At 36.7% G+C, this 27,610-nt stretch overlaps 2 protein-coding genes and 1 long non-coding RNA gene across 3 annotated transcripts; 2 read left to right on the top strand and 1 right to left on the bottom strand.

Annotated features, from left to right (window-relative positions):
• Positions 1–1,583: 1,583 nt before the first annotated feature.
• LOC117335679 lies at positions 1,584–7,666 on the bottom strand. The gene is made up of 3 exons (XR_004534478.1): positions 7,369–7,666; positions 4,194–4,259; positions 1,584–2,753 (listed from the first exon to the last, which is right to left on the bottom strand). It is a non-coding gene; the product is annotated as an uncharacterized LOC117335679 (long non-coding RNA).
• A 3,258-nt stretch (positions 7,667–10,924) lies between these two features.
• LOC117335677 lies at positions 10,925–15,343 on the top strand. The gene is made up of 3 exons (XM_033895834.1): positions 10,925–11,332; positions 11,764–11,934; positions 14,226–15,343. The coding sequence occupies exons 1-3, from the start codon at positions 11,125–11,127 to the stop codon at positions 14,378–14,380; spliced, it is 534 nt and encodes a 177-aa protein (XP_033751725.1). The 5' UTR covers positions 10,925–11,124; the 3' UTR covers positions 14,381–15,343.
• Positions 15,344–20,603: 5,260 nt separating this feature from the next.
• Positions 20,604–24,173, top strand: LOC117336607. The gene has a single exon (XM_033897219.1). It carries the CDS (start codon positions 20,604–20,606, stop codon positions 24,171–24,173), a length of 3,570 nt encoding a protein of 1,189 aa, XP_033753110.1.
• Positions 24,174–27,610: the final 3,437 nt, after the last annotated feature.

Below are 27,610 nucleotides of genomic sequence, written 5' to 3'. Positions count from 1 at the left end.
AATATCTTTTATGTTACGTACTCTATCACGTCTTGAATCAAAACGTACATTTTGTTTACTGTCTTTAATGTTTCTACCTGTATGATGTGAAGTAAAAAAAAAAATTGTTTGTGCTGATATTTTTAGTAAGTATCAGATAGTCATTATTTCAGAGAGTGATTTGACATCAATTTCCTATTCCCTCGTGTTCATCTTGCTTATACAGCATAGTGATTATACCTCAGTTCTGACTGTTAATTAATTTGTCTGAAAAGCATTATAACGTTATTACTTTTGTAAATTCATTTTATCACGTACCAGTACTTTTTATAAAACTTCTATTTATCCTGGACGGAGATCACCACTGTCTTTCTCAGTAGCACTTATGTTTTATCAATATTTTTGAAAGCTCATTTGCCTCTACTACATTTACACCCTTTGCTGTGAATAAGATACAGTGTGTGTAGAATGAAAGAGTGCTTCTAATATATTCCAATTTTTGACTTTGATACAATCCCAGTTTATTTATTCCTTTTAGTCTTTTTTCAAATCCAAAGAAATCATTTGATAATTTTCTCATTCTTCATACCACTTAAATATTGATCTTATTCTAGCAGCTGCTGCCTTTCGTTGGTAATAGGATTCTCTTTTTTTTTTTAATATTTATAGATTCATCATTACACTGTATTATTTTTTTTTAAGTTATTTTCCTATTTTTTTTTAATGTTTATCAGTATACTTATCTGTTTTCCACAAACTTATACTGCCTATTACTTTTTCTCTCATTTTCCAATACCCGGCCCGTTTATGTTACTGTATCTATAAGTGTTATATTCAGATAAGGGGCGCAATATATGATCTGTTTTTGCAAATGTGCAAAACTATATGGATGAAGTTATCACATTTGCATCAACTTTGTTAGATAGATATGAAAAAATCTGTCAACTCGTGAACATTTGTTACGCCTTCTGAATGTAACGGCCTTTTTGCTAGGGTTCTTTCTTAAGAGATATTCAGTCCGTAATTCCCATACCATATCTTCTAGTTCTTCTATCTCTACATTGTTTTGATCAATTATGTTATCTCTATCTACATATTTATTACGTACACAATTAAAATCTCCCCGAATAATTAGTTTATTTCCATCTACATTTGTACTTACTTTTTAAAGTTCCTGTTTCATATGACTTAAGGAAAGTTTCTTTTCTAGGCATCATTGGATACATATGTAATAACTAATATCACAGTACAATCCTCCTGTTAATAAATCATCCCTCATTATCTAGTAATACATGAGTAAGTTTAATTTGTAAGCCTTTTCTAAATAATATCGATACACCTCTGGATGCTGATGTACCATTTGACCAGTGGCTTTTACTATATCATTCACTTTTTCATCTAAATAAAGAACTATTTTCAATAAATATTCAACACCGTCATCAACCAAAAAGGAACATCAGTAATGACATTAATATAGCAAAAAAATCTTAGTTTTCTTTGGGGGGGGGGGTATATGTGTTCTTACGTGGACACTACACAGGCAAAAGTGCCACACATGTGCCACATGCGTAAAACGCATGAAAATCATATGAAATTTACATGCGTGGTTAAGCAGAAAAGAGCACGCGCATAAATCGTGCGTTGAGTTCATATGAATATCATGCGTAATACGCATGTGTCTCGTGTGTAAATTTCGACATGCGTGGATCATGCGTAGCTACATGCGTAAATTATGCGTATCATATGCGTTAAACGCATGTAAAATCTGTCGTGCGAGAATCGTGCGAATCAATACGCATGTGGAGGAGACGAAAAGAGCTACGTGTGTATCTCGTATGTAAATTACGTGTGTAATATGCATGAAAAGAGCACATGCGTAAATCACATGTCCTCTGAGAAAGTCTTGAATTGTTCTAGAATTTCTTCAGAAATGTACTAGATCATTCTCAAACAATTCTATTACCACTCAGAATGTGTCATGTCAGGGTCCACAGTGGCCGAGTGGTTAATGTGTCCCAACATTGTTCCATTATAACCTTCACTTCTGGATTGTGAGTTTGAAAACCACATTGGACAATTGCCAGGTACTGATCATAGATCTTTGGTTTATCTCAGGTACTCAGGCTTTCCTCTATACATTCAACACCTGACATCCCTTTAATGGCTGTAAACAAAATAAAGCAAACCAAACAGAACAATGTCAGATGCCCAATGGGCATATTATCTTAAAGTCTAATCAATAATAACAAGATGAAAATTTGTTATTTAGAATCAAAAATATAATTCATTTAATACTTGCTCATGTAAAGTAAATCCATACAAAACCAAGTTGCACTGTAAATAATTTATAGTTTAGAATGTCAGTTTATCTTATGGTAAGAAAGATCAATACACATATATATATAAATATTAAAAACCACTATCCATGTCCTTGGCCTTTGCATTACTGGTATAACTTGTATAGAGAAAAACATCACTTTTTCAACAAGACGGAGATTCTGTTGTCTTATTCATATTGTTTGCCTCTCCAACAGCATTACTTCTAGTTCCAGAAATCACTTTTGTTGCATGGATATATTTATACAGAATCATATGATATACAGTTCATTGAATCTTTTTCCTTGAAGCTTAACACTGTTCACATGGGTTTCAAAACTGCCGAGCCTTGCCTGCTGTGACTGACTGACTGTCCATTTGCCGAAAGCAGAAAACAGTTTCACTATGTTGCAGATCTGTCTTTCAGCTTCTCCAGATGTCCACCTTTGTTGAAGTTTCTGTAAACAAAATTAAAAGAAAAAAGTAATCAAAATTGGTTTTTCATGGTACATTCACACATGATGAACGATATTTAATTATGAGATGATAATCAAAATCTCAATAATATGACTACATTACTTTTCAAAATTAACTAGAACTGTCGCCAAGATGGCTGACTTATACCCCCGCAATCTGCAATGGTGAAATGGAAGGCTTAATAAGATAACCCAGTAATATAGTGACCAGTTGCCATAGCAACCACATTTAAAAAATAAGAAAAAAAAGAAACAAAAGTGGCATGCACATCTACACATGTTCCTCTATATTTGTGAAAAGTTTCATTGAAATCGGCACTTCGGTTTAGGAGGAGTTGTCTGGACAAACTTAAAGTTATGGTTCTTATCGGAAAACCTGTTTATAGTGACCAGTTGCCATAGCAACCATAATTTTGAGAAAAATAAAAAGGCATGCACATCTACACATGGTCCTCTATATTAGTGTGAAGTTTCATTGAAATCGGCCCATCGGTTTAGGAGGAGTTGTCCGGACAAACTTAAAGTTATGGTTCTTATCAGAAAACCTGTTTATAGTGACCAGTTGCCATAGCAACCATAATTTTGAGAAAAATAAAGTGGCATGCACATCTACACATGTTCCTCTATATTTGTGTGAAGTTTCATTGAAATCGGCCCATCAGTTTAGGAGGAGTTGTCCGGACAAAATGCGTCTACGGACGGACGGACGGACAGACAACCTGATTCCAGTATACCCCCCCCTAACTTCGTTGCGGGGGTATAATTATTTTAGAGAATCAATCACTGAATCATTGCAATGGCAGTATCATATACAGCTTTTATGAGCAGAGGTTAAATGCCTTCCCTATATAAAATAAAGTAAATTTTACCCCTTCTCAATGAAGACGCTTGACCGCAGGGTTATGAAATTTACAATTTCGGTAAAGGACCTCAAGACCTTTCCATCTACATCTTTGATACAAAGAGTATTTGATTTCAGCTTATCTGGGAGTGGAGAAAAAGATTTTCAAAATTTCAGTCAATTTGACCCTTTTTGACCTGCCCCTCAGGCTTCTCTGTTGTGAGTTTGAAACCCAAGTGGGGCAGCTACTTGGCACTGACCAGAGATCAGTGAATCCCTCGGATTAAACACTGGGTTTTCCAGCGTTCCTTCTCCTCCAAACCCGGTACATCCTTAAATGATATTGGCTTTCAACAGGGCGTAAAAAGAAACAAAACTGACCTGGACGTTGGAAAAGTCAAAGACAGTGCTTACACATTGATGTTTCATATTTATTATAGAAAATTTATAAAAATTATCACATTTCTTTATGAGCTTGACATGAAGGTAACAGTGATTAAACAAACAGCAGTTGGTTAAGTGTCCAAATAAATAAGTATTTTTTAAAGATTATTATGAAGTTACAAGACATGTGTGATTACCTAGACTTGAAGCTGACAGGAGTTCTTACAGCTGGTGTCCCTCTAGGAGCTGGATGTTGAAGATATCTAAAACAAAGAAAACAAAATAGTTTTCAGAAAATAAAAACATAAATTCAGCTTCATTTAATCATTGATATCAATTTGTTTGCAAACTGTATGAATAAATAAATGTTTTTAACCTCTTATATGGTAGCAGTACGTGTATACCAGTTTTAATAAAATATCTAACAATTGCAGTTGTATCAAATAAGTGAACAAGAGGCCCATGGGCCTTAACGGTCACCTGAGATTTGAAATATTTCAGTTAATTTAATTGACCATTCTTGGCCCCATCCATCAGCCCCAAGGGGTCAGTCAGTACCAATATGTGCATACCATCAACTGCTATCCCAAGCTGATAATGTTAATGAAATTAGAATGAATTAATTCCAATAGAAATCAAACAAATCATAGTCAAAAATGTGATTTCCCTATATAAACTATAATAAAATTTACCCCCTCCCAAGGGGTAGATGTGTGACCACAGTGTCATGAAATTCATAATTTTAATTAAGCACCATAAGCCCCTTCCAACTATGAAGAGTATTTGATTCTACCTTATTTAGTTATTTGGGTCTTGAGAAGAGGATGTTTGAAATTTTTAGTCAATTTGACCCTTTTTAGCCCCGCCTATCTGCCCCTGGGGGTCAGTCAGGGCCAACATGTGTATACCATCAAACTGCCATCACAAGCTAATAATGTTAACCAAGTTAGAATGAATTCCAATAGAAATCAAACAAATTATAGTCAAAAATGTGATTTCCCTATATAAACTAACGTAAAATTTACCCCCTCCCGAGGGGCAAAATGTGAGACCCCTGGGTCATGAAATTCATAATTTTGGTAAAGCACCATAAGACCCTTCCATCTATGAAGAGTATTTGATTCCAACATATCTGAGAGTATATAACTGTATAGAGAAGAATATTTTTGAAGTTGCAGTCATTTTGACCCTTTTTAGCCCCATACCTCAGGCCCCTGGGGGGTGGGGACCATGTAATTCACAATTTCGTTGACCTTTAGCCAGATTTCATTGAATTTGGTTCAGGGGTTTTGGAGAAGAAGTCAAAAATGTAAATTGTTTACGGACGCATGACGGACAACGACGGGCAAAAGGCGATAAGAATACCAGTAGGTCACTTGAAATTGAGAGAATAGTTCTGCAATATGAAATGAAAACCATATTTTGTGAAAACTTTTAAAATATTTCAATTCAGTTTTTCTCAAGAGGGAAATAAACTGCGCTCTGAGGCCTGGAATTGAATGCCCTTTCTGATATCAATATTTGTCCATTGCAGTGATGGCCACATACATTGTGAACTTTTTACATTAGTCCCTGTGCAACTAAGCCAACTATATTTTACCTGTGTGCAGATGACATTTCAAAGAATGTGATAATTTATTCCTGGTCATTGTTCGAATTTGTCAAATAATTTTCTGTAATACCTTTGTAAATAGATGAAATCAACTTGAATTCAAAAGTGTACAAAAATGTACATGGTTCCTCACCCAAAATAACTGAATATGACTTAATTGAAAATATTTTAGTATCAACTTAGCTTTCTCCACATTGATTTCTTTTTGTACATGGCAAAAGATATAATTTGGCTCTGTCCAAAGATATAGTCTCAATCAAGGTCAGGTCAGAGACTTCAAAACAAATAATTTCAAATTTTTAGCATTTGCATATATGATGTAATCATGTTTCATTAAAAATTTAAATAAAAAGTCTAATTTGAAAAAAAAAAAATGTTGATAATGTGAGATTCATGAAGCAAATCATTTGAATAGTTAAATTTGATCTTTCAAAATTATTCCCATCACACAACACAGGCTGAAGTTATTCAATATTTCATTTCGAAATCAATTTCAAATCTTTAAATTTTCTTATTTAAACAATCATTATGACCAGGGACATATCCCTGATATCATGTATTGTAGTGACAGGACCTGATGCATGAGGAACTTTCCAGCTTGCAGTGTCATTTCAATAGTTCTACAAATACATGTAATTGAATGATATAAGTTCAGAAAAAAATTATGCAAAACAAATTAAGAAATGATGCAGTTCTCTTGTTTGATTCAAAAATATAAAGACAATGCTTTAAAATTTATTCCAAAGAAAGAAAAAGTAAAAAAAAACTTCAGTGAAATTCCCAAAGGTATAAAGAATGTAAATTCACCACTTCCAAAAACCAACCTATAGCCGTATACCCGTTATTAGTACACATTGTTCACGTCCAGGAAAATTAAATAGGCCTATAAATCTACAGTCTGAGGTACAATTTGCCTCTGGGCAGCAAACTATGTACAATTTACCTGTAAAACGGACCTGTTGGAACTACATCATTTTCCTTTCCCACTCATTCAATATATATCATAGTATGACGTGTCACTCTTACATTTTATGTAACAGATTATGACGTGTCACTCTCATGAATGTAGGATGGTTGTTCAAGCCAATTTTAAAATCATAAATTCAAATGTTTAAACTTTTAAAAAATGACATAAGGCCAACTGCAGTTAGTGTACATGAAAGCTTGATAAGAATTTGCTTAACTCATACATGAAAATTATATTAATCTATGGATGTAAAAGTTCAAGGAGTAGCATATTTCTTATATAACTGGCATAAGAACTCCATGTATGACCTTGATTTAATGAGGCAGGAATAACATGAAAACAAAAAATTACATTAGATGCATTTTTAGTATCTATAATCCAACTAAAAATGAACCAACAAAATAATAAGATGATAGGCCTATACTGCATACTTTAAGATAAGTTACATGTTTTATGAGTAGTATACATATGTATATCTATGCGAGCGGTTATAAATCAAAATGTATTTCATTATTCTGCTCGTTCACGAGAAAATGTCCGTGAGCACACGTGCGGTTTTCTGTACATTTGTGACCTCAATCTGGCGATTCCCGTTGATATTTTTAGACGTTAACAATCACTGAGAAAGCTAGCCACAAAAAAAACTAAACCGGCTAGGCCTATCGAAATCTAAAATTAATTAAATTTGGAGAAAAAAGTATTACTACAGTAAATATAAAATAAACGGGATCTGTTCTTCGTGCATATTTAGCGTCGCCTGTTTACATCAATGTCAGCAAACAAGTTTACTTACAAGTTACAGTCAGCGGTACTGGTACTGCCGATGAGCTCGAGGCTACGGGACTTTGCTTGACATTCTGAACGCTGGGTTGATTATTTTTTGCACGCGTGCTTGTGCAGCGCAACATATAATCATGACAAAACATCCATATCTTGGAACATCGTCTCTGATTTTCAGATATTGTAAGAAATACTGGCAGTGACAGTAAAATACAACACAGCCCACCGAAATACAACTTCAATGAGACAGGCGCAGCAACAAACTTGGTGACGTCACTGGTGACGTAACATCCGGAGTAGACCCTACTGAAAAAAACAACACACAAACGCATTTCACTTACCTATCTGTTATCTTTGTCCGCCTCGTTGGTTACGTGAATGGAAAAGGATTCGCCGTGAATCACAGATATGTTCTCCGCCACGGACTGCGCTAGCGATTGTAATTCTGATTCTGTCCAATTTGGTTTTCCGGTTTGTAAGTGACAGTACGACTAACCACCCGAATCCAAACGCAATGGACCGAAAAGACCACATATCATTTATTGTGTTTTCTTCTTACTTAGTTAAAATTAATGAAACTGAGCATATTATTTCCCAAAACCTGTTATTCAATTCAAAAAATTATTATCTATTAATTATAAGCGGTAAAATATATGAAAATAAATGTTGACATTGTATTTTTTTTCTTTTCGCTCCATCGTGTACTGATTAGGTTAATTAGGCCGCCCCGCCGGTAGCAATATGGCGTCGAGTCAAGTATGAAATTTTCACTAGCGTAAGCGAGGGTCTATGCGGACGAATTAAAACACCTAGATGGGACTAAATATGTGTTCTGAGGTAAATAAATATCTCATTTATCTATATATGTAAGCTAGGTATTATGTCACACCCGATTTTATTGTATTTGCACCAAATTCTTAGCGACACCAAATTGTTTTCATATGTAGTGGTGCGCTCTGGCCCTGCACCAGACATGGTTGTGATACAGTGCGTGGGCGTGATGCAGGTATCCGTTTCTAGTGGTTTTCGCAATATATGTGCAGCTTGGCTATGGATCATGGTTACTGCCGTAATATTTATCAAATGAAACAGCCGATGATATTTAAATGTACTTTGCATAATTTTAGGCCTATATCAAAGTATATGGTAACTGATTTATGTGCATATTTTGTCAATGTCTTTATGATCATTAAGTGTCGATTGTCAATTTATAATAAAAGATGTAAACACCTTCATTTAACAAGATTTCAAGATTTTTATAGATACACTCAGACACATGTGTAACATGAGGACATTTGTGACAAACAATAGAAATAAGCATGAGCAACAAGAGCAATTATATAGCTACTGTTAATTAAAAAAATGGTATCATTATGCATTCATGGCTTCTTTAGTCTAACTTAGTCAAATTAACATTGGTGTATACCAGATATGTTCTACTATATTGACCTGGTAATCTTGATTATTTGAATTTATTTAGAAAAAGAAATACATATGTACAGTACTGTATATATGTATTCATGTTTCTTAATCTATACCATTTGAGTTAAGTTATGTATAAGTCTTGAAATTTGTTTTCAAGTTTAAAAGAATTTGTTCAAATAGTATACATCGTTCATTTTTTTCTGGTTAATGTGAAATTTAAAACAATTAAAAGATCTCACTTGAAAATCAGTCCTCATTTATATGAAAAGTGATAAAAAAAACACCCACATAAGCATTAGAATAGACTGTAAGTGCTGAAAGAATGAAAATAAATGAAAATAGAAAATAAAAATGAATGAAAAACAACAAAATATATATTTACGCATGATTCTGATGCTTAAAATCTTTAATGTGATACACGCATGTAAATTTCACATGTATCTCGCATGTAGCAACAAAACATGCGATTCTCATGCGTGTCAAGTAGACATGTAAATCGCATGATAATCGCATGTGGATGACATGAACTTTTCATGCGAAAATCATGCGTGTGGAAAATCATATGATATACGCATGAAAATCGTGTGAAAATTGCATGAAAAATGCTACGCATGTGGCACATGTGTGGCACTTTTGCCTGTGTAACACTCAATGAATTAAATTTTGATGTTTTACTACGAGAGCGTTTTTTTAACTATTATTCATTTTGCAGTCACTATTTTAACTCTGTTCGTGTCATAGCTAGAGTAAATAGCCTGCAGCAGTGCGTCTGTATCTTAACTGTGCACATGTAAACCGTCCTTTGGAACAAACAGGTTGCCAGCAGTCATTGATATTTCCTGCATATCGTGACTTTCCAGCTCACATAACACAAAGTGCACTTTGACGTGTGCCCATGCGTGGTAGTATGCTGAATACATTTATCCTCCTTGCAGTAGGGAATGCTTCCCGTGTTTTATTAATTACGGTAGTCACATTAATATTAACTGTGTCGGGGTGTTTGTTTAACCTCGACACAGCGTTTGTTCCCAGCTGGGCCATTACAAAAATGTGACCCACCTTTTGCGCTGTAGCTCCTGATTTGAATAATTATTATATGTCTACCTGGATCATAATTGACATGCACATATGTGTGATGGCGGGGTTTACACTCGCTGACTGTTTGTGCTTCAACGTTTACCTGTACCGTGGTATTGAATTGAATCCATTACTACTTAGTCACCTTTTTACACTGATGTAGGGCAAATGTGCTTGATTGAGAACATTTCTGAACATTTCTGAACAAAACCTTACTAGATGAGTATAAAAGCATAATACTAAAACATATTTAAGCTGAATATTATTGAACTTGATATAAAACACAAAAACACGAGTAAGAGTTTTTTGACATGTAAGGAGATGTAACGTGCTTAACCGTAACAAACTCTACAGTAAAGGGTCCGTTATGTAAGTGAAAAAGGCTTTACACTGTACGAAAATATGACACAATCGTCAGTCAGTTGTAATATAGTTCAACCGGGGAGTGGTCGGTTGACATAGCGGTAACACACTTGCCTTTCACCTATGCTCCGGTTGGACGTAAACGACTATGGGGTCACCTGCCTGACTACGTTGGATTTCTCCGAGTACTGCGTATTTCATAAAATACATAGATGGATCATTCTTCCCGATGCCGACGAAAGACGGCAGAAGGTACCACTTTTCTACAACTCGCTACTTGTACTATCTATTACATTGCGTGCCTTTAGCTCTGTTGCTGCCAAAACGCTTAAGTTGTTTCAACGTCTATTCTTTGAGCATATAATAAGATAGTATTGTAACACTTAATACTACACTATAAGTAGAATTGTTTGCGATATTACATCAATGGTTATTTGTTAATTGCAACAAGAGTTGGGTTTTATATTATACTGATATAGATAGTTTATCAAAGGCAGTGTCATAGCAATGTATTATCGAAAGTGAAACTAAAGTAGTTTTCGCTTGGCTTTCATTTTTCTTTCCTAAAGGCGGAAACAACATCATTATCAGTTAACGCTATTTGCTTATTGTTATTCAAATTCTTATTGTGAAATACAAACCTAATTCGACAGGTTTTGACACGCTTTATGTGGATAGGGAACTCCAGGAATTCGCTATATTTTCAAGAATTCAACGACTCACCTTCGCCTTGAAAAACAAATATGGGCATGCTTGGAGTATGGTTTAACCAATCAAAAACCTTCATTTTGCCACGTACCTGGGCATCGATTTGTAATGTATCTCACCATACCGGTTAAATCTTCACTCTGGGCAATAGACGCGTAAAGCAACAGACGCAACAAGAATTTAATTTCATTCAACCATGGGTTTCTCCGATTCTTCTGTTTTGCTGAAAATCGCCCTAGTCATTTTACCTCTGGCTTTAATTCTACATATTGTTGGATTAGCGACTCCAAGCTGGAGTGCCATTAGTGTGTCCGTTGCTGGAGTGTCCGCCAGTCAGTCAATTGGACTATGGAGTACGTGTGGCACTACAGCCGGAAACACTGAATGTGTCAGCTTTGACGATGGTATGTAAATGTTTGAACCTTCTGAGTAATCCGTTTTATACGCATAATTTGTATACAAATTAATAATATTGGTGATATCAAAATAAATATATGAAAGCAGCAATACAGTCAGGATCATAACTAATGCTTTGATTTTTTAAAGTAGCTGCTTTGACAAATATAGAGAATCTTATGTCATATAAGCAAGCATTAGATACAATGACATTGGACTAATGGTATGTTTAATCTTCAAGAGGAGCAACTGTAAAATCTACAAAGATGTCTCTTTGAAAATGTGTTCTCCAAAAAAAGATTCTAGAAAAAAAACTGTCAGTTTCTTTTCTACAGTATGATTTACTATCAAGCTGTGATGAAAATAAGTGCCTGATTTATTAAAAGTAAAAATGTGTTTCAGAAAGTTGGTCATCAAAAGTACTCCTTTTGTTTTCCAGTACCCAATTTGGAGGTATCCGATTGGTTAAAAGCATGTCGGGCGTTTGGCATCATCGGTGTGTTGGCGGTCGCCGCCGCCGCTATCCTGGCAGTGTTGTGCACGGTAGCCCTGTCTAAGGATTCACACAAGATAGCCTACATATTAGCAACAGTAATCGCCTTTGTTGGAGGTGAGTAACCTGAACTCTAGTATTTCACCGAAAACATGTTGAAATGTAATAAAATCATCAGTTAAGATCAATCAAACTAGAAAGGTACATTTATGCACATGTCTATCACAGGTGAGGCTAATCATATTATATATTCCGAAGACGGTTTCTCGGGAAGCAGAAAAGTGAAAATGAAACCGTATTTGGAGAACCTTCAGAGAAAATGTAACCAAATTGATTTCTGCTTCAGCGCATCTGCCATGTAAGTCTACCCATATCAATATATGTTGTTGGAGGCAACGGCTGACAATTGAGCTAGCGTTCTGATTGCATAATTTCATATAGTAACCGCATTACTAGCAAATAAAAGTGAATGCTTCACGGAAAAACCCAAATAGAGTACCGTGGCTGAGGGTGACGAGTCCGCGCAGCGCGGTAACACGTGTATTTATTTAGGACCTGCCGATGTAAGTGTTATTGCTTGCATTGAATTAGGTTTTTTGTAGATCAAGTTAATGCATTTTTATTAGGTAAAACATTATATCTCAACAATCCTGATAAGTTCTCATGTACACCTCACATAAAAACGGACATCATATATACTAGATATGCAAAACAGGTAAACTTAATCGGAATTAGAAGGTGAATGTCCGAAGTGGTCACATATAAGAGTGTAGAGTAAAATCTAGTCTACCGTCTTCGGATTGTCTTAAAAGCTTCTGCAAAAAAAGTATAAAGATGGCAGGTGGTAGATACAGCTTGTGGACTTCTGTTGTTTGTCGTAACCTGTATGCTCTGGTTTATTATTTATTTATTTAAATAAGCGATATTATTAGAACAGACACATGTAATTGGTTTTCAAACCCACTTTTGACCTATGTTTTAGTTCCCTTTGTCATCTCCTGTATGTGTATCAAGCGAGTCAAAGAAGGCCAAATAGTTATCATAGTGTGTTACTCTTTACCAATGAAATATCAAAACATTTTCATTCTATAAAAGTGAAACTATGAAGCTTAGAGGTGTTTCTTTTTTATTAGATTGTTCACATATATTGAACATATCATTGCATACCAAGAATTACAATCAGAATGCGACAACTGGAAATGACCAAGCGAAACGTTTTGATTATTCAATGAAGGCTGACTTCAGACCACAATTAATTTCCCTCTTTATTCTTCGAAAGAAAAATTAAAACTTTGCAAAAAAAAACTGATTTTCATATCATGTTGTAGAACTATTCAAGCTGAACCTACAGTGAGTTGGGAATGACCCCATCACCTGCATTTGAGAATGATTTTCTTTTTTAGTGTCACCACCCCACAATGTTATGGGAAAATACGGAATGTTACTCAATATTACTACTCAAGCTCTAAAACTCCCTGTGCCCTGCCATAAACAAAACATAAAACAAAATACAAACAAAAAGAAAGAAAACAAAAAACATGGAAATGGTGTCAAAACTAAATTTTATCGCAAGGATGCATATTGCACTATAAAAATATGTGTTAAAATTATGCACATATCTGCAAAATCAGGAATTCTACCATGTTTGCTATGCAACGCCAGCTTTGATTGGTTTAAAACCATGCATTATTTTCCAATAACCCACGCTCGTGCCAATAATACACGGTCAGGAGTCACAGCTGTAACAATTTTATATATCTAATATTCACCCATGTTATAAAAGGTTACCATAGCTGAGTGGGCTAATGGGTTAGTCTTTCAATAAATTTTTATCACGACGCGAGTTCGAATCCTACGGAAGCCCTCCTTTTTTTTCTTTTTTTTTCCCCTTTTTTTTATTATCAAAATCAATGCCATATGATAGATGCTCTTGATCGTAGTACTGTATTGCTTGTATATTTCATCAACAAATAATGCAATACTCAAGAAATAAATTACAAGGTTTTCTCGGGGTTTCTTTGCTGTTTTTCTATTAGAAAGAGGTCGATCTCAGAACTAAACAGTACATGGTAGAATAGAAATAATCAACTTTGACTCGTGTATTGTTGCATTTTGCAATTTTAATTAATAACTCAGGCCTGCGGCCTTCGTTATTAATTCAATTGCAAAATATCCTCGTCCTCGTTGTATATCCTGCAATAATACACGAATCATCGTTAATTATTTCTTAAATAACAGAATAACAAATATTCCAGAAATGTCCATATGCATCATCTTCGTGAACAACGATCCGGAAGTAAAATTGTGGTCTGTATTGGCTACATTATACATTTGCTTACCCATGAAACTAGATTTTTTTCTGTTTTTATTGAATTTGAAATCTACTTATATACAATAATTTATTTCAGCCGCTGCCTGCATTCTTTCCTGTATTATCTGGGCTGGAAAAGTAGATGACTTGATTGCCGGACTCGACCTCAGCTATTCGTTCGCCCTGTCCATCGTTGCGGGGGTTTTGGCCGGAATTGGTGGCATCCTAGAAGCAATTGACCTCTGCAAATGATTGTGCTAAATCTGTCATTCAGTTCAAAATACTGTTTACTTTAAGGAGACGACTCTGTAAAATTGTACTTGTGCTTGTGATTATCAGTTTAGATAATATTGATTTACAACTTCCACATACTTATCTCGGCAGATTTGCTTTTAGGTGATACATGGGATACCATGCGATTTGTTTATTTGACGACATTCGTAAATTGTTCTGGAAGAAATACCAACACAACATTCCCCGATAGAAATTATTCGGCAATAATGTTTGCAATAGTGATTGATAAAATTCATTTATTTCTAGTGTAGCTCGGAATTCTGGAGTTCCTCGGTAATCTGCATTCGAGGTAGCGTCGGTCACCTGCAAAAACACCCGATTTTAAACGAAGTAAGTCGGTGTTATTTAGAACCACTCAATTCAATAAGATATTTAACACGAGAAATCAAGACGCATTGCTGTGGTCAATACAGGAACAGCACACACGACCGCTTGGTTTCTTTGTCCAGAGGTGATCGCCTGGATATACTATTGATAAAGAGGTAAACAGATAGTTACCAGGTTATCAGTAAGAAAACGATAAATTATCTGTTATGTTGACCTTGTGTGATATACATAGGGACACCATTTAGTACACCAGGATGTATTTCACAACGAGTGTCTGTATATTGACTTAAAGTTATTGAACGAGTAATGCCTCTTTGTCCAATGTAATTTAACCGACAAACAATATTGATGGATACTATTACGTAAAACTTTTTAACACAATTCTTCTAAAAGCAGCTGTAAATTTGATATATCCTGCCCACAATTATCTATTGTTTATTGTATTATGTATATTTATGTGTTTTAATACATATACACCTGTATATATATTGTTTCAATATGCGAGTTAAATGCCTTCACAGATAAATATTTTGATATTTCCATATTTTTTTTTATAAAATAAATGTCTACCTGATTAAAGAAAACCTCCTTTCCCATTGTTGTTCTTTCATATTTTATCAGTGGTCAATGTCAGGACTTTAAACCTTTTCATTTTTGAAATGGTCTTTGTCTTGGTGTGGCTACTTTCATACCCGCTGGTGAAAGCAGTGCATTCAAGATTTAAGATTCTGGTCACCCTAGCGTTCTTTACGTACGGTGATACTTGGCTGTGGTTTTATCTTGCTTCAAAGGGCTAACAAAACTTAGAGTGTTGCAATAACAATATGTGAATATATTTTGACATGGAGGGCAAGCAAATATGAATTACTATTGTATAAAAGGTATTTCGAAAATGAAGTCGCATAACAATTAGAACAATGAATACAAAAGAATGCTGGCAGTAAGCTTGCTCATTATCGATACAATCAATGAAACGGTTTAATTGAAAAGGAAGGGGAAAACAGAAAAGACCCATAAAACTTTTTTTTTTAAATCAGCATTTTAATATACATGTAATATGAATATGAATTTTCTGACTTCTAATTACTTCTCACGAAACGTCAAGAGGTTTTAGGAATCGTAATGATTTTAAAAACAAAGCATCACAGACCATCGAATCCCCTTGTACCAACAGCTCACACTATTGTGAATCTATTTATAGCAACAGTGACCTCAGTTATTATCCAAATTGGTTGATACATGTATTAGTACAAAAGTTTATAGATATTAGTAAATGTTTGAAATTCCAGGACAATCAAACCATGAATGAAATCAGCAAAAGGAGAACGTCACCTGGTTACGTACGTAACAGCCTATTCCAATATCCCCTAGTGACTAACGAGCCTGATCTTATATCCCATCGCGACGTACTATTATAGCCCTATAGCCCCTTGAAATGAGTCGGCGATGGGGTTATAATGCTGGACAAGAATCATGGTGTTGATAAGTGACATAATGATACAAGATGTATATCCGAATGACACTTATCAGCTGTTTTCGTCAATTTCTCAATCCGTCACTAACCAATCTATAACTATTCTATATCTTTCTAAAAATAAACATTGACACAATCGGAACACTTTGTCACTAATAACATTAAGAATAACGAGAATAACGAGTAGCATTGGTCATCATTTGTAACACAGGATGTAAGCGTATACTGTTTGGCTTTTTGTAATCTTGATCGACGGCATTTTACATGTAGGCGTTATCAATTTCCCCAATTTGGAAAATGAACGGATTGACAATTGACAATTGCTCAGTTTTCACTTTAGAAAGAGTAAAATGAGAACATGCTGAATTGAATTCACTATTGGAGGCGTGGATTACATCAGCTTGATCAATTGTTACTAAAAAGATAAACAGCTTAAAAGCCAAATTGAAAAACAAAAATCCCTCCCGATGCAAAAATCAACGCTGAAAGATTTACATGACAGGTTTGTGGGTGTGTCTGCAGAGAAGGCATTCAGTAACTCAATCCTTGTCCGTAAACATTTTCAAATTTACTACCTACAAACAGAATCAGGTGTGCGTGACAACCAGGGAAAAACTTCCTTCTTAGGTAGCAGCGTACAGTAAAAATGTCCAATTCTGAAAAATATGGCACATGTTTTAGATATGTAAACATTGCCAGTTAACCCTACATATAACCTCTAAAAAAGTATATATATTTGTAACCTGTACAACATTTGCAATTTCAATAAAGCTATGAAGGATAAGTAAACTGATATTTTCTGTGATTATTTGAGCTGTGAATACCATGGTTACAGCTTAAAAAAAGCCCAAAAATAGCAAAATATTATGATATTTGACCCAAAATGACACAATTCTCTACACAATTTTTTTTCGGAAACCTATTTAAAATTAAATATCTCTATCCCAAAGACAGAATTAATCTTGTTTGACATATGTTGTAAATTAAGTTTTTCATGTATCTAACCTTTTCTGTGGGCTTCCATTTTTCGCTGTAGGCAAAACTAAATTTCCTGTGTAAACACACTTTCGGAAAATCCGGAAATTTAAAATCCGGAACCAATTTATTAATTTTTGTTTTAACAAATGTGAATCCTGTATGTACTACTTCATACTGAATATTTTTATGCATATCATAATACAGGAGTTATTTGCTTAACAAAAAATCGCCGATGGCCAGGCTGTCCTACTGTTGTGTGCTACCATATTGTCCGTTTATTTTATATATTTTATTTAATTTATCTTTTTTTTAATTTAAGAAAAAAAATATTATAATATATAGAATTCAATTATTTTTTCTGCATGGAAATCTTTAAGAAACGCTGATAGTAAGTAGGCTGCGGATATATCTTGTGTATATTATATTCCTTAACTTCATAATAATCCTATAAAAAGTGGTGCTAGCTCCTTAGTTGTTGTTGAGATAAGGAAATTAATTGGAGGTTGACACACAGATATCATTACGGTTGTGATACAATTTTGAAAATTGAATTACATACTTATTATTAGCAGTAGCAAATCAAAGGAGATGATTCAAGCTGTGCTATCAGGAACCTTGGTAGATACATCATTTTAATTCTGTTAACCTGCACTGAGAATAAATAATTATTATAAAATTATATTATAATTGGTGCAATTATTGAGAATGCTTGATAACCTTACATCTCATATATCGGGTTTTATTATATTATAGTGATACTAAGCGTGTTTAGTTACTAACAATCTTTTTTTTTTTACTTTTAAATTTTTAACTTAACTATTTGCTTGTGTGTAGAACGACAATATAAGTGTCCGTCTGATAGATGAAAACATTTTCTTTTTAAAAACCTTTTAGATTGGTATTTTCTTAAATGTGAAATGCCAGAACCATAGGAGTAATGAGACTAAAGACCGATGATTATAGGTAAGTTTCAATAGTGTCAGCTTTGCTACCTATATTGTGCCATATTGGTTAGGGAATGAGGTGATTAACTGATTACTGTACAGTGCCATTGACCATTGTGTCATATTGATGAGAGATTTATGTGATTACTGTGCAGTGTTATTGTGTTATTGATGAGGGATTTATGTGACTACTGTGCAGTGTTATTGCGTCATATTGATGAGGGATTTATGTGACTACTGTACAGTGCTATTGTGTCATATTGATGAGGGATTTAAGTAGTACAAAAGTGCCGATTCTGGCGCAGGGTCATCGGGTGCACTCCCCTATATAATCCTTACCACCTCCCTGGCACCTCCCCAGTGGCACCCCCCTTCGACAGGGGGGGTACCGATGACGTCACAGATAGCGGGTCATCCGGTGCACTATGATGGCACCTCCCTAGTGGCACCCCCCTTCGACAGGGGGGTACCGATGACGTCACAGATAGCGGGTCATCCGGTGCACTATAAAAGGGGTCACGTCCCTCAGGGGGTTCCGATGATGTAACGGTCACTCACCCCCTTTTGACAGGGGGATACCGATGTTGTCATAGGCGTATTTGGATTTTCCCATCTATTTTGAGTGATTGCACCACAGTTAGAAATAACCAGCAAGTTTCTACATGTTAGATACTCTTGTTCTATAAAAATCCTCTTTAATCTTTGTACAAATATTCAATTATGTTTGTCCAAATATGTGAACAAACTGTACCTGTAAATGTAAATATGGACCGCCGTAATTTAAACCAGGTCACATAGCGTACCCAGTACAAAATGAACCTAAATATAGCACAATGCAAACGTTGTGTATACGATTCAAGACGAATGCTAACACAGTACATCGGGAAATAATACATATGTACACCTTGTATTAACCTCATTGTATTAAACCTACAAACATTATAGACTTGTTAGGGTATTCTTGAAAATAGTATTAAATAGGAAAGAGTTTATCTATGTACAGCTGTACAATTATATGTTCTACTAACTAAGCAAATTTTACACATGTGGATATTTATTCGTAAGTGATCATCTATAACACAATGTAAACGTTATGATTCGTGACGAATGTTAGCCAAACATAAACACGGCAATATACAAAGGTACATGTACAACGTCTTTATTAATATTACAAACCTGTTTAGGCATCACAACTTTTATGATATCCGTGAAAGCATAAAATACCTAGATTACAAACGGCGTATGTATACAAGGTAAATCTTTAAAGCGCCCCCTGTATACGGTGTGTCTGTAACTGTGTAAACATTTTAATTCACCTTTGTATACATATGCCCACAGTCGAGCGGTCTAATAGGTTAGATTTCGAGCAAAACATCCCGAGTTCGACTCTCGCACCAAACATTGAAAATTTAAGACGTGATTTTTTCAGTGTTAGATTCTAGAGCAGTGAAAAACACGTCCAATCACTACAAAATCTAAACAAATAATGAAGAAATAAACTGTCAAAAAATAAAATAGCCAATCAAATTACGCCATTTCTATCGATGGTTTCGAAGGGTATATATAGCCGTGAATTATCGGTTAAGTTTCATTCTGAAACCGACACTTGAAGAAAAAGGATCCACTTGCAGTGAAAAGGTAAGTATCAACCAATTGTTGAAATATTGTACTTAACTATGAAGTCTTGTCTGAAGTGTTTGTCACGCATGAATTAGGTGTATTGGATTAGGGCGATGTCACAAGTCCACAACGGAAAGAGGGTGTGATAAAGTGACATGTCCCCGCGATATCCAGGAACATCTTTCCGACCAAATAATTCATGTGGGCTCATGAGGCGATGTTCCGTTTCTGGTGACAGAAGCGTTGATATTCTTCATACGAACGCTATAGGACCTTGGTCCTTTAATCAGACATACCAACGAAATACAAACTTATAGCTAATAAAAACTCTTATTAACTTCTATTTATATCTTTAAAAAATGTGTAACATTTAGAAATCAATTTGCATGACTGAGGTGTTTGTCACACATGAATTGAGTGTACTGGATTAGGGCGGTGTCACAAGTCCACAACGGAAAGAGGGCGTTTTAAGTGACATGTCCCCGCGATATCCAGGAACATCTTTCCAGCCAAAATTCATGTGGGCCTATCGGGTGATGCTCCGTTTCTGGTGACAGAAGCGTTGATGTTCTTCGTACGAACACCATAGGACTTCAGTCCTTTAGTCAGTCAGCATTTCTTAGCTTCACGTCTGCACGCTCCAAAATTTATAACACATCTGAGATGAAAATACTAACCATAGTTCGCATAATTTGTCTTAACCAATCAAATGAGGACAATGGCGTCATTGATAAGAAAGGGTATAAATACAGGAGTGATATCGACAAAGTTTCATTCTGAAACAGACACATAGAGGAGAGAACATCGCTAAATTTGTTTTTTTCTTATTGTAGAAATTATGGAAAAAAGTACAGCTATCGATCAAAGTGCTAATCCGGCTAAGAAGGGGAAATTTTCTTGTCCGCATTGTGACAAATCTTTTGAGCACAAAAAGACTTTGAATAGACATATAGTCAGTCATGACAGTTCTCGATTCACATGTGATGTATGTAGCAAAGACTTCACGAGGAAAGATCGGCTTACGAGGCATAAGAAGGTTCATGGAAAACCACTACATATATGTTGTGGAAAATCATTCTGGAGGGCTGACAAATACCGTGAACATTTCAAAACACACAACAAAAGTCAATATGGGGGAGCGTTGGAAATAGCCGAACACCAAAACAAAGAGAATGCCCAACCGTCAAAGGATCAACCAGTAACACTGACGACCAAAGTAAATACAGAGATGGAAAACAACTCAGCAAACCCAAACATACAAGTTAATCAGCCAACGGAAAAGGACGAATGTTCAGAGAAGGCGCTTGGCGGAACTTTTAAAGTAGTCACTCTACCTGTCGAAGGTATAGGTAGATTAGACCCAATGGTGTTACTCAAACATCAGCATGACGTTATCAAAAAGAAACTGGAGAGAGCGATTGTCCATGGAGGTTTGAAATGGTACTTATCGATCCAAGTACAATTTTCCAAGCCAAGGGGGGAAACTATGGAACGCGTTACACCCCATTTCCGAGGACGTTGCCAGATTACATTAAAACCAACAGACATCGATGAAGGCTTGAGAGAATCTGTCAAGATGTACACATCGTTTATCGAATACCAGAGACAGGGAAGCAACTGGACATTGGACAAGGTGCTCCAAATACAAATACATATGAGCAAATACAGTCCTCTCAAAGGATCCAGCTATATCCCCCTACCAATCAAGCTGAGGTCTAAGCATGCTATCATCAATGTTCAAAACAAGGATAAGAAATGTTTCATGTGGTCGGTTTTAGCTGCTTTGCACCCAGCCAAGAAAGATTCACAGCGTGTTGCTAAATACACAGATTATCAAGGTGAACTCGATTTCACTGGTATTTCATTCCCCGTCAAAGTAGCCGACCTCAGCAAGTTCGAGACGGGAAACAAGATCAGCATCAATGTCTTAGGATACGAAAAGGGTTCGTTATTCCCGATCCACGCGACAAAACAAAGGTTTGACCTACACGTAGATTTACTACTCATGTCGGATGGACGTAAGTCTCACTACTGCTGGATCAAGGATATGGGTCGGCTTCTGAATGACCGGTATTCCCACGGACATAGATATTACCACTGCATGTATTGCATGCAAGGGTTTACCAAGGAACGAATTCTAAATGACCATATCTCATACTGTCGTGAGCACGGGACCCAGAAAGTGAAGCTACCTTCAGAAGAGGATAAATGGTTGTTCTACAAGGATGTCAGAAAACAATTAAAGGTGCCATACATCATATATGCAGACTTCGAGTCATTTCAAGTGCCTATACATGGATGTGAGGTTGACCCGCAAAAATCACATACTGAGAAGACCACCCAACATATTCCTTCTAGTTTCGCTTACAAAGTTGTAGGTCTTACAAAAGAGACTTCCAACAATCCAGTGATTTATAGAGGACCAGATGTGGCGGAGAACTTTATAGAATGTATGCTGAGAGAGCAGGAAGAAATCGAACAACGCTTCAAGCATGTCGAGCCGATGATCATGACAGGTTGTGATTGGCAATCATTCAAAAGTGCAACTATATGTCACATTTGTGGAAAAGGGATGGGCGATGATAGAGTGCGGGATCATTGCCACGTGACGGGAGCATTCAGGGGAGCAGCTCACAACGAATGTAACATAAACTATAAGTATACAGGACGGATTCCGGTCGTATTTCACAATCTGAGGGGTTATGATTCCCATCTCATCATGCAAGCAATAGGAAAGGTGTCTGATAAAGAAATCAAATGTATACCAAATAACATGGAGAAGTACATATCTTTCTCCATGGGATGTATGGACTTTATCGACAGTTTCCAGTTTATGGGAACATCACTGGAGAAACTAATCGGAAATTTATCTGCAGAGGGTAAGGACAAGTTCTCACACATGACGCAACATTTTGGTGACGAGAAAATCGAACTCCTCCTTCAAAAGCAAGTATACCCCTACGACTATTTTGATGGCCCCCACCGGTTTCGAGAGACCAGTCTCCCTCCAAAGGAAGCGTTTCGCAGCAGGCTGACGGGGGAGGATGTATCAGAAGAAAAGTACCACCACGCATACAAAGTCTGGAAAGAATTAGGTATACAAAATCTTGGTGAATATTCAGACATATACGTGTTGACAGATGTTCTAGGTCTCGCCGATGTATTTGAAAACTTTCGAAATTTATGTCTGGAATCCTATGGCCTCGATGCAGCTCATTTTTACACTGCTCCCGGTCTGGCATGGCAAGCAGCTCTAAAAATGACAAATGTCAGACTCGAACTGCTTACCGACATCGACCAGCACTTGTTCATTGAGGACGGCTTGAGAGGAGGCATATCCATGATAAGTCACCGATTTGCTGAGGCCAACAATCCCTACGTCCCAGGATATAACCCAATGAAACCAACAGAATACATCACCTACTTGGATGCAAACAATTTGTATGGCTGGGCCATGTCTCAATACCTGCCGACTCATGATTTCGTCTGGCTCACCGATAGTGAAAAGGACATGCTTGATATCACGATAGTTACCGATGATGCGAACCGTGGATATATACTGGAAGTAGACCTAGAGTATCCTACAGAGCTCCACGACCTACACAATGAATATCCACTAGCCCCCGAACGAGTAACCGTTGAGAAAGATGAATTGTCTGACTATAGTAAGACATTGTTTAGGGAACTGGCACAATGTGGAAATCCACATGATTGCTTGGACCATTACAACTCAGCACAGAAACTCGTCCCAAACCTTAGAAACAAGGTAAAATATGTGGTACACTATAGAAACTTAAAACAATACCTTTCACTTGGAATGAAACTCACAAAAGTCCACAGAGTGTTAACCTTCGAGCAGGCGCCATGGTTGAAGACTTATATAGATTACAACACGGAGAAAAGGAAACAATCTCGAAACAATTTCGAGAAAGATTTCTATAAGTTAATGAACAACAGCGTGTTTGGCAAGACCATGGAGAACTTAAGAAAGAGAATGGACGTCAAGCTTGTAAACAGTGAGAAGAAGGCAATGAAACTAACCTGCAAACCCACATTCCACGAGTTCAGAATTTTCTCTGAAGATTTAGTTGGTGTTCACATGTTGAAACAGAAATTGTATCTGAATCGACCAATCTACGTCGGATTCAGCATCCTGGACATCTCAAAAACCTTGATGTATGATTTTCATTACAATTACATCAAACGGAAATTTGGATCTAATGCCCGCCTTCTCTTTACCGATACCGACAGTCTAGCATATACTATTCAGACAGACGATTTCTACCAACATATGTTAGAGGACAGTGATTTATTCGATACATCGGAGTTCATGAAACTCATGGCGATGCGATCCATGCCTTTGTTGGGCTCAAATCAAAGATGTACGCATATACATACAATAGTATGAACGATATTGATGGTACAGAAGTGATAACACACGTAGAATCAAAGAAGGCGAAAGGTATCAAAAAGTATGTTATTGAAAACCACACTCGTTTCGAGCAGTACAGGGAATGTCTTCTTCAAAACAGAATTATCATGTCTCACATGAATCAGATCAGAAGTTTCAAACACCAAATCTATAACATATCTATGACTAAAATAGGCCTCTCACCATTCGACGACAAGCGATATCTGCTAAACGATGGGATTACTAGCTATGCGTACGGTCATTGGGGGATACAAAGTTAGAAGAGTGAACTATCCTAGAAAGGTCTCATTTCAGGACCCTGCCTAGTGGGAAAAGGTGTACAATCGACACAGATCACCTGAGTACCATTATGTGGGTGGTAGATGACTCTCAGTAGTGTAAATAAATCACGTTGTCCATTTTAGAGTAGGCTCTATGTACAGACAGACATAAGATGGGTCCCTGACTTGTGTACTGTCTTGTCGACAGGGACTATAAATGTTTATTGTTACAAAGTGTCGAGTTATTTTTCCCATGATGCATTGCCAGATTGAGTATAAATAGACCTAAAGCCTGAAAACTTGTCATTTCATACCAGGACACCGAAGAGAACGCATCAACATGAAGTACCAGTGTCATATTTGCTTCAGAGAATACATTTGGCCACATGATTTAAAACGCCACGTAAGACAAAAACATATGGAAGGACAATTATTATATCATGACGATGACGTCACCAAGCAGCAGCCTTCCTACACAGACGTAATGAAGCAGTCAGACGATATGGTATTAGCCCAGCAGCAGCAGCAGCAGCAGCAGCAGCAGCAGCGGAAGCCATCTTATATAGACGTTATGGAGCAGTCTGTAGATGATGTATTACCTCAGCAGCAGCAGGATTTTGTTTTTGAACACCCCTTTACTGCAAATGTATCGGGGCCTACTTCTTGTGGAAAGACTTACTTTGTCAAGTTACTGCTACAAAACTGCTTGACCAAAATAAAACCAGCTCCACAGCGAATTATATGGCTGTACAAACGATGGCAACCTCTCTATGATGTCATTAAGGCAACCGTAATACCAAAGGTAGAATTTCTCCAAGGGATACCGCTGGATATAGAACAGGACTCCTTCTTAAATCCACGAATAAGGAACCTTATCGTCTTGGACGATCTGATGTCGACGGCAAGCAAAGACCCTCGCATCAACGAACTATTTACAGAGGGAAGCCACCACAGAAACATGTCTGTCATTGCAATCAATCAGAATCTCTACTATCATAAAGACCCAACACAGAGGAGAAATTGTCACTATTTGGTTTTGTTCAATAATCCTATCGATAAACAACAGATCATGACTTTAGCCAGACAGATGTATCCCGAAAACGTTCAACACCTCATGAGATACTTCAAAGATGCCACCCAAAAGCCATATGGATATCTTCTCATCGATTTGAAACCATCAACATCAGAGTCATTACGCATGCGCAATAACATATTTTCTGAGCAGTCTATAAAAGGACAAAGATATCAAACTAAGGCTCATTTTCAGACTGACACTCCAACCGAGCAGACGTATTCCCAGCAGCAGCAGCAGCAACAGCAGCAACAGCAGCAGCAGCAGCAGCAGCAGCAGCAAACTCTAGACGATACACAGCTTCAACAAGAAGATATGCCTGCCTGTGACGATTGTGGTATCATGTTCCAAGACATGCACGATTTACAGAGACACTTGAAAACCTGGTGTCCAGAAAATGATTCTAGGAAAAGGAATCGAGAATCCATAGACGAAGAAGATGGGCCTCAGCCAAAAAGGTGGACCTCATATGAAGAGTCCGATGAGGAAAGTGGTGAAAGTGAAGAAAATGAAGTTTTCAATTCATTAATGAATGAGTCAAGATCTTCAAATGAGGTTAAATGGAATAAAAAGTATGATAAATACGTAAACGAGGGCATGTCTGATGACGAAGCACAGACGAAAGCGAACGAGAAGATGGAATCTGAAGACATGGAGAAATTTTACCAAAATTATAAAGCCATTATCCAGTACATTCTTCAACTGAGAAATGGTATGATCCACGGAAAGATCATGGATGATGTAACAGAATTCATAGACGATGGATATGGATATAGTAAAGCGATCAAGATGGCACTTAAAAAGAATCGACATGTTTTAGAAGAGTTGTGGGATGATGAATCCGAAGATGATGAATCGGATGTTGACTCTGAAGATGAGGAATCGGACAATGACTCCGAAGCGGATGAAAACTGATATAAATAATGTATCTTGTACAAAGCTTCAATTCAACGTCTAGCACTTGACGAGGAAAGATGCCTTCCTGGGAGGATTATCTAAGAGATATTTATTTTAACCCTGCAAATGCGGGGAGTTTCTCCGGACCCGACAAATTGTATAGATATGTACGGAAAGACGGAAAATATGTCATCAGTAAATACAAAATAAGAAAATGGTTACAACGCCAAGAGCCATACAGTCTTCAGAGATCCCCCCGACGTCCATTCAAGCGAAACAAAATCATAGTGACGGGGATAGACGATCAATGGTCTGCCGATCTCATGGACATGGTCAAGTTCAAGAGCGAAAACGACGATTATGCCTACGTACTCATAGTCATAGACGTGTTCTCCAAGTATCTATGGATGAGACCGCTAAAAGACAAGAAAGGTGCGTCTGTAGCAAAAGCACTACAGGACATTTTATACGAGGGGAGACAGCCGGGCCGGATACGTACCGATAAGGGCCAAGAATTTAGATCGAAAGAGGTGAATACACTCCTGGATGGATATGGCATAAAACATTTATATGCCCAAAACGAATCAAAAGCAGCGGTGTCTGAGAGAGTCATCAAGACTATTAAATCCAGACTGTACAGATATTTTACGCACAAACGAAACTATGGATATGTGACAAAATTACAAACGTTTGCTGAAAGCTACAATCAGACGTATCATAGGACGATCGGCATGGCCCCAGCAAATGTAACTAAAACCAATGAAACTTCCATCTGGTGGAGAATGTATTGGCCGAAGAAACAGTCTGTGATCGGAAAAACGAAGAAGATTCGTAAACCTTTCAAGTTCAAAGTTGGAGATCAAGTAAGGTTGTCCCATTTGAGAAACCTTTTCTCCCGAGAATACGACGAAAAATGGACAGGAGAGATATTCACTATTTCTCAAAAGATACTACGTGGAGGCTTACCAGTGTATAGAGTTAAAGACTATGATGGGGATGAGATCAAAGGCACCTTTTATCAGTCCGAACTCCAGAAAATAGATGTGAGAGCTGACGACATGTGGAAGGTGGAGACCATTCTGAAAACGAGAGGAAAAGGTCGAAACAAACAATACTACGTGAAATGGCTTCACTGGCCGAAGAAATTTAACTCCTGGATCCGTGCGTCTGATGTAACCGATTTG

This window comes from Pecten maximus, chromosome 10, assembly GCF_902652985.1.
Source record: "Pecten maximus chromosome 10, xPecMax1.1, whole genome shotgun sequence".
NCBI classification, from domain to species: domain Eukaryota; kingdom Metazoa; phylum Mollusca; class Bivalvia; order Pectinida; family Pectinidae; genus Pecten; species Pecten maximus.
Note: the sequence above shows the minus strand (reverse complement) of the source record. Positions and strands in the feature narration are given on the sequence as shown.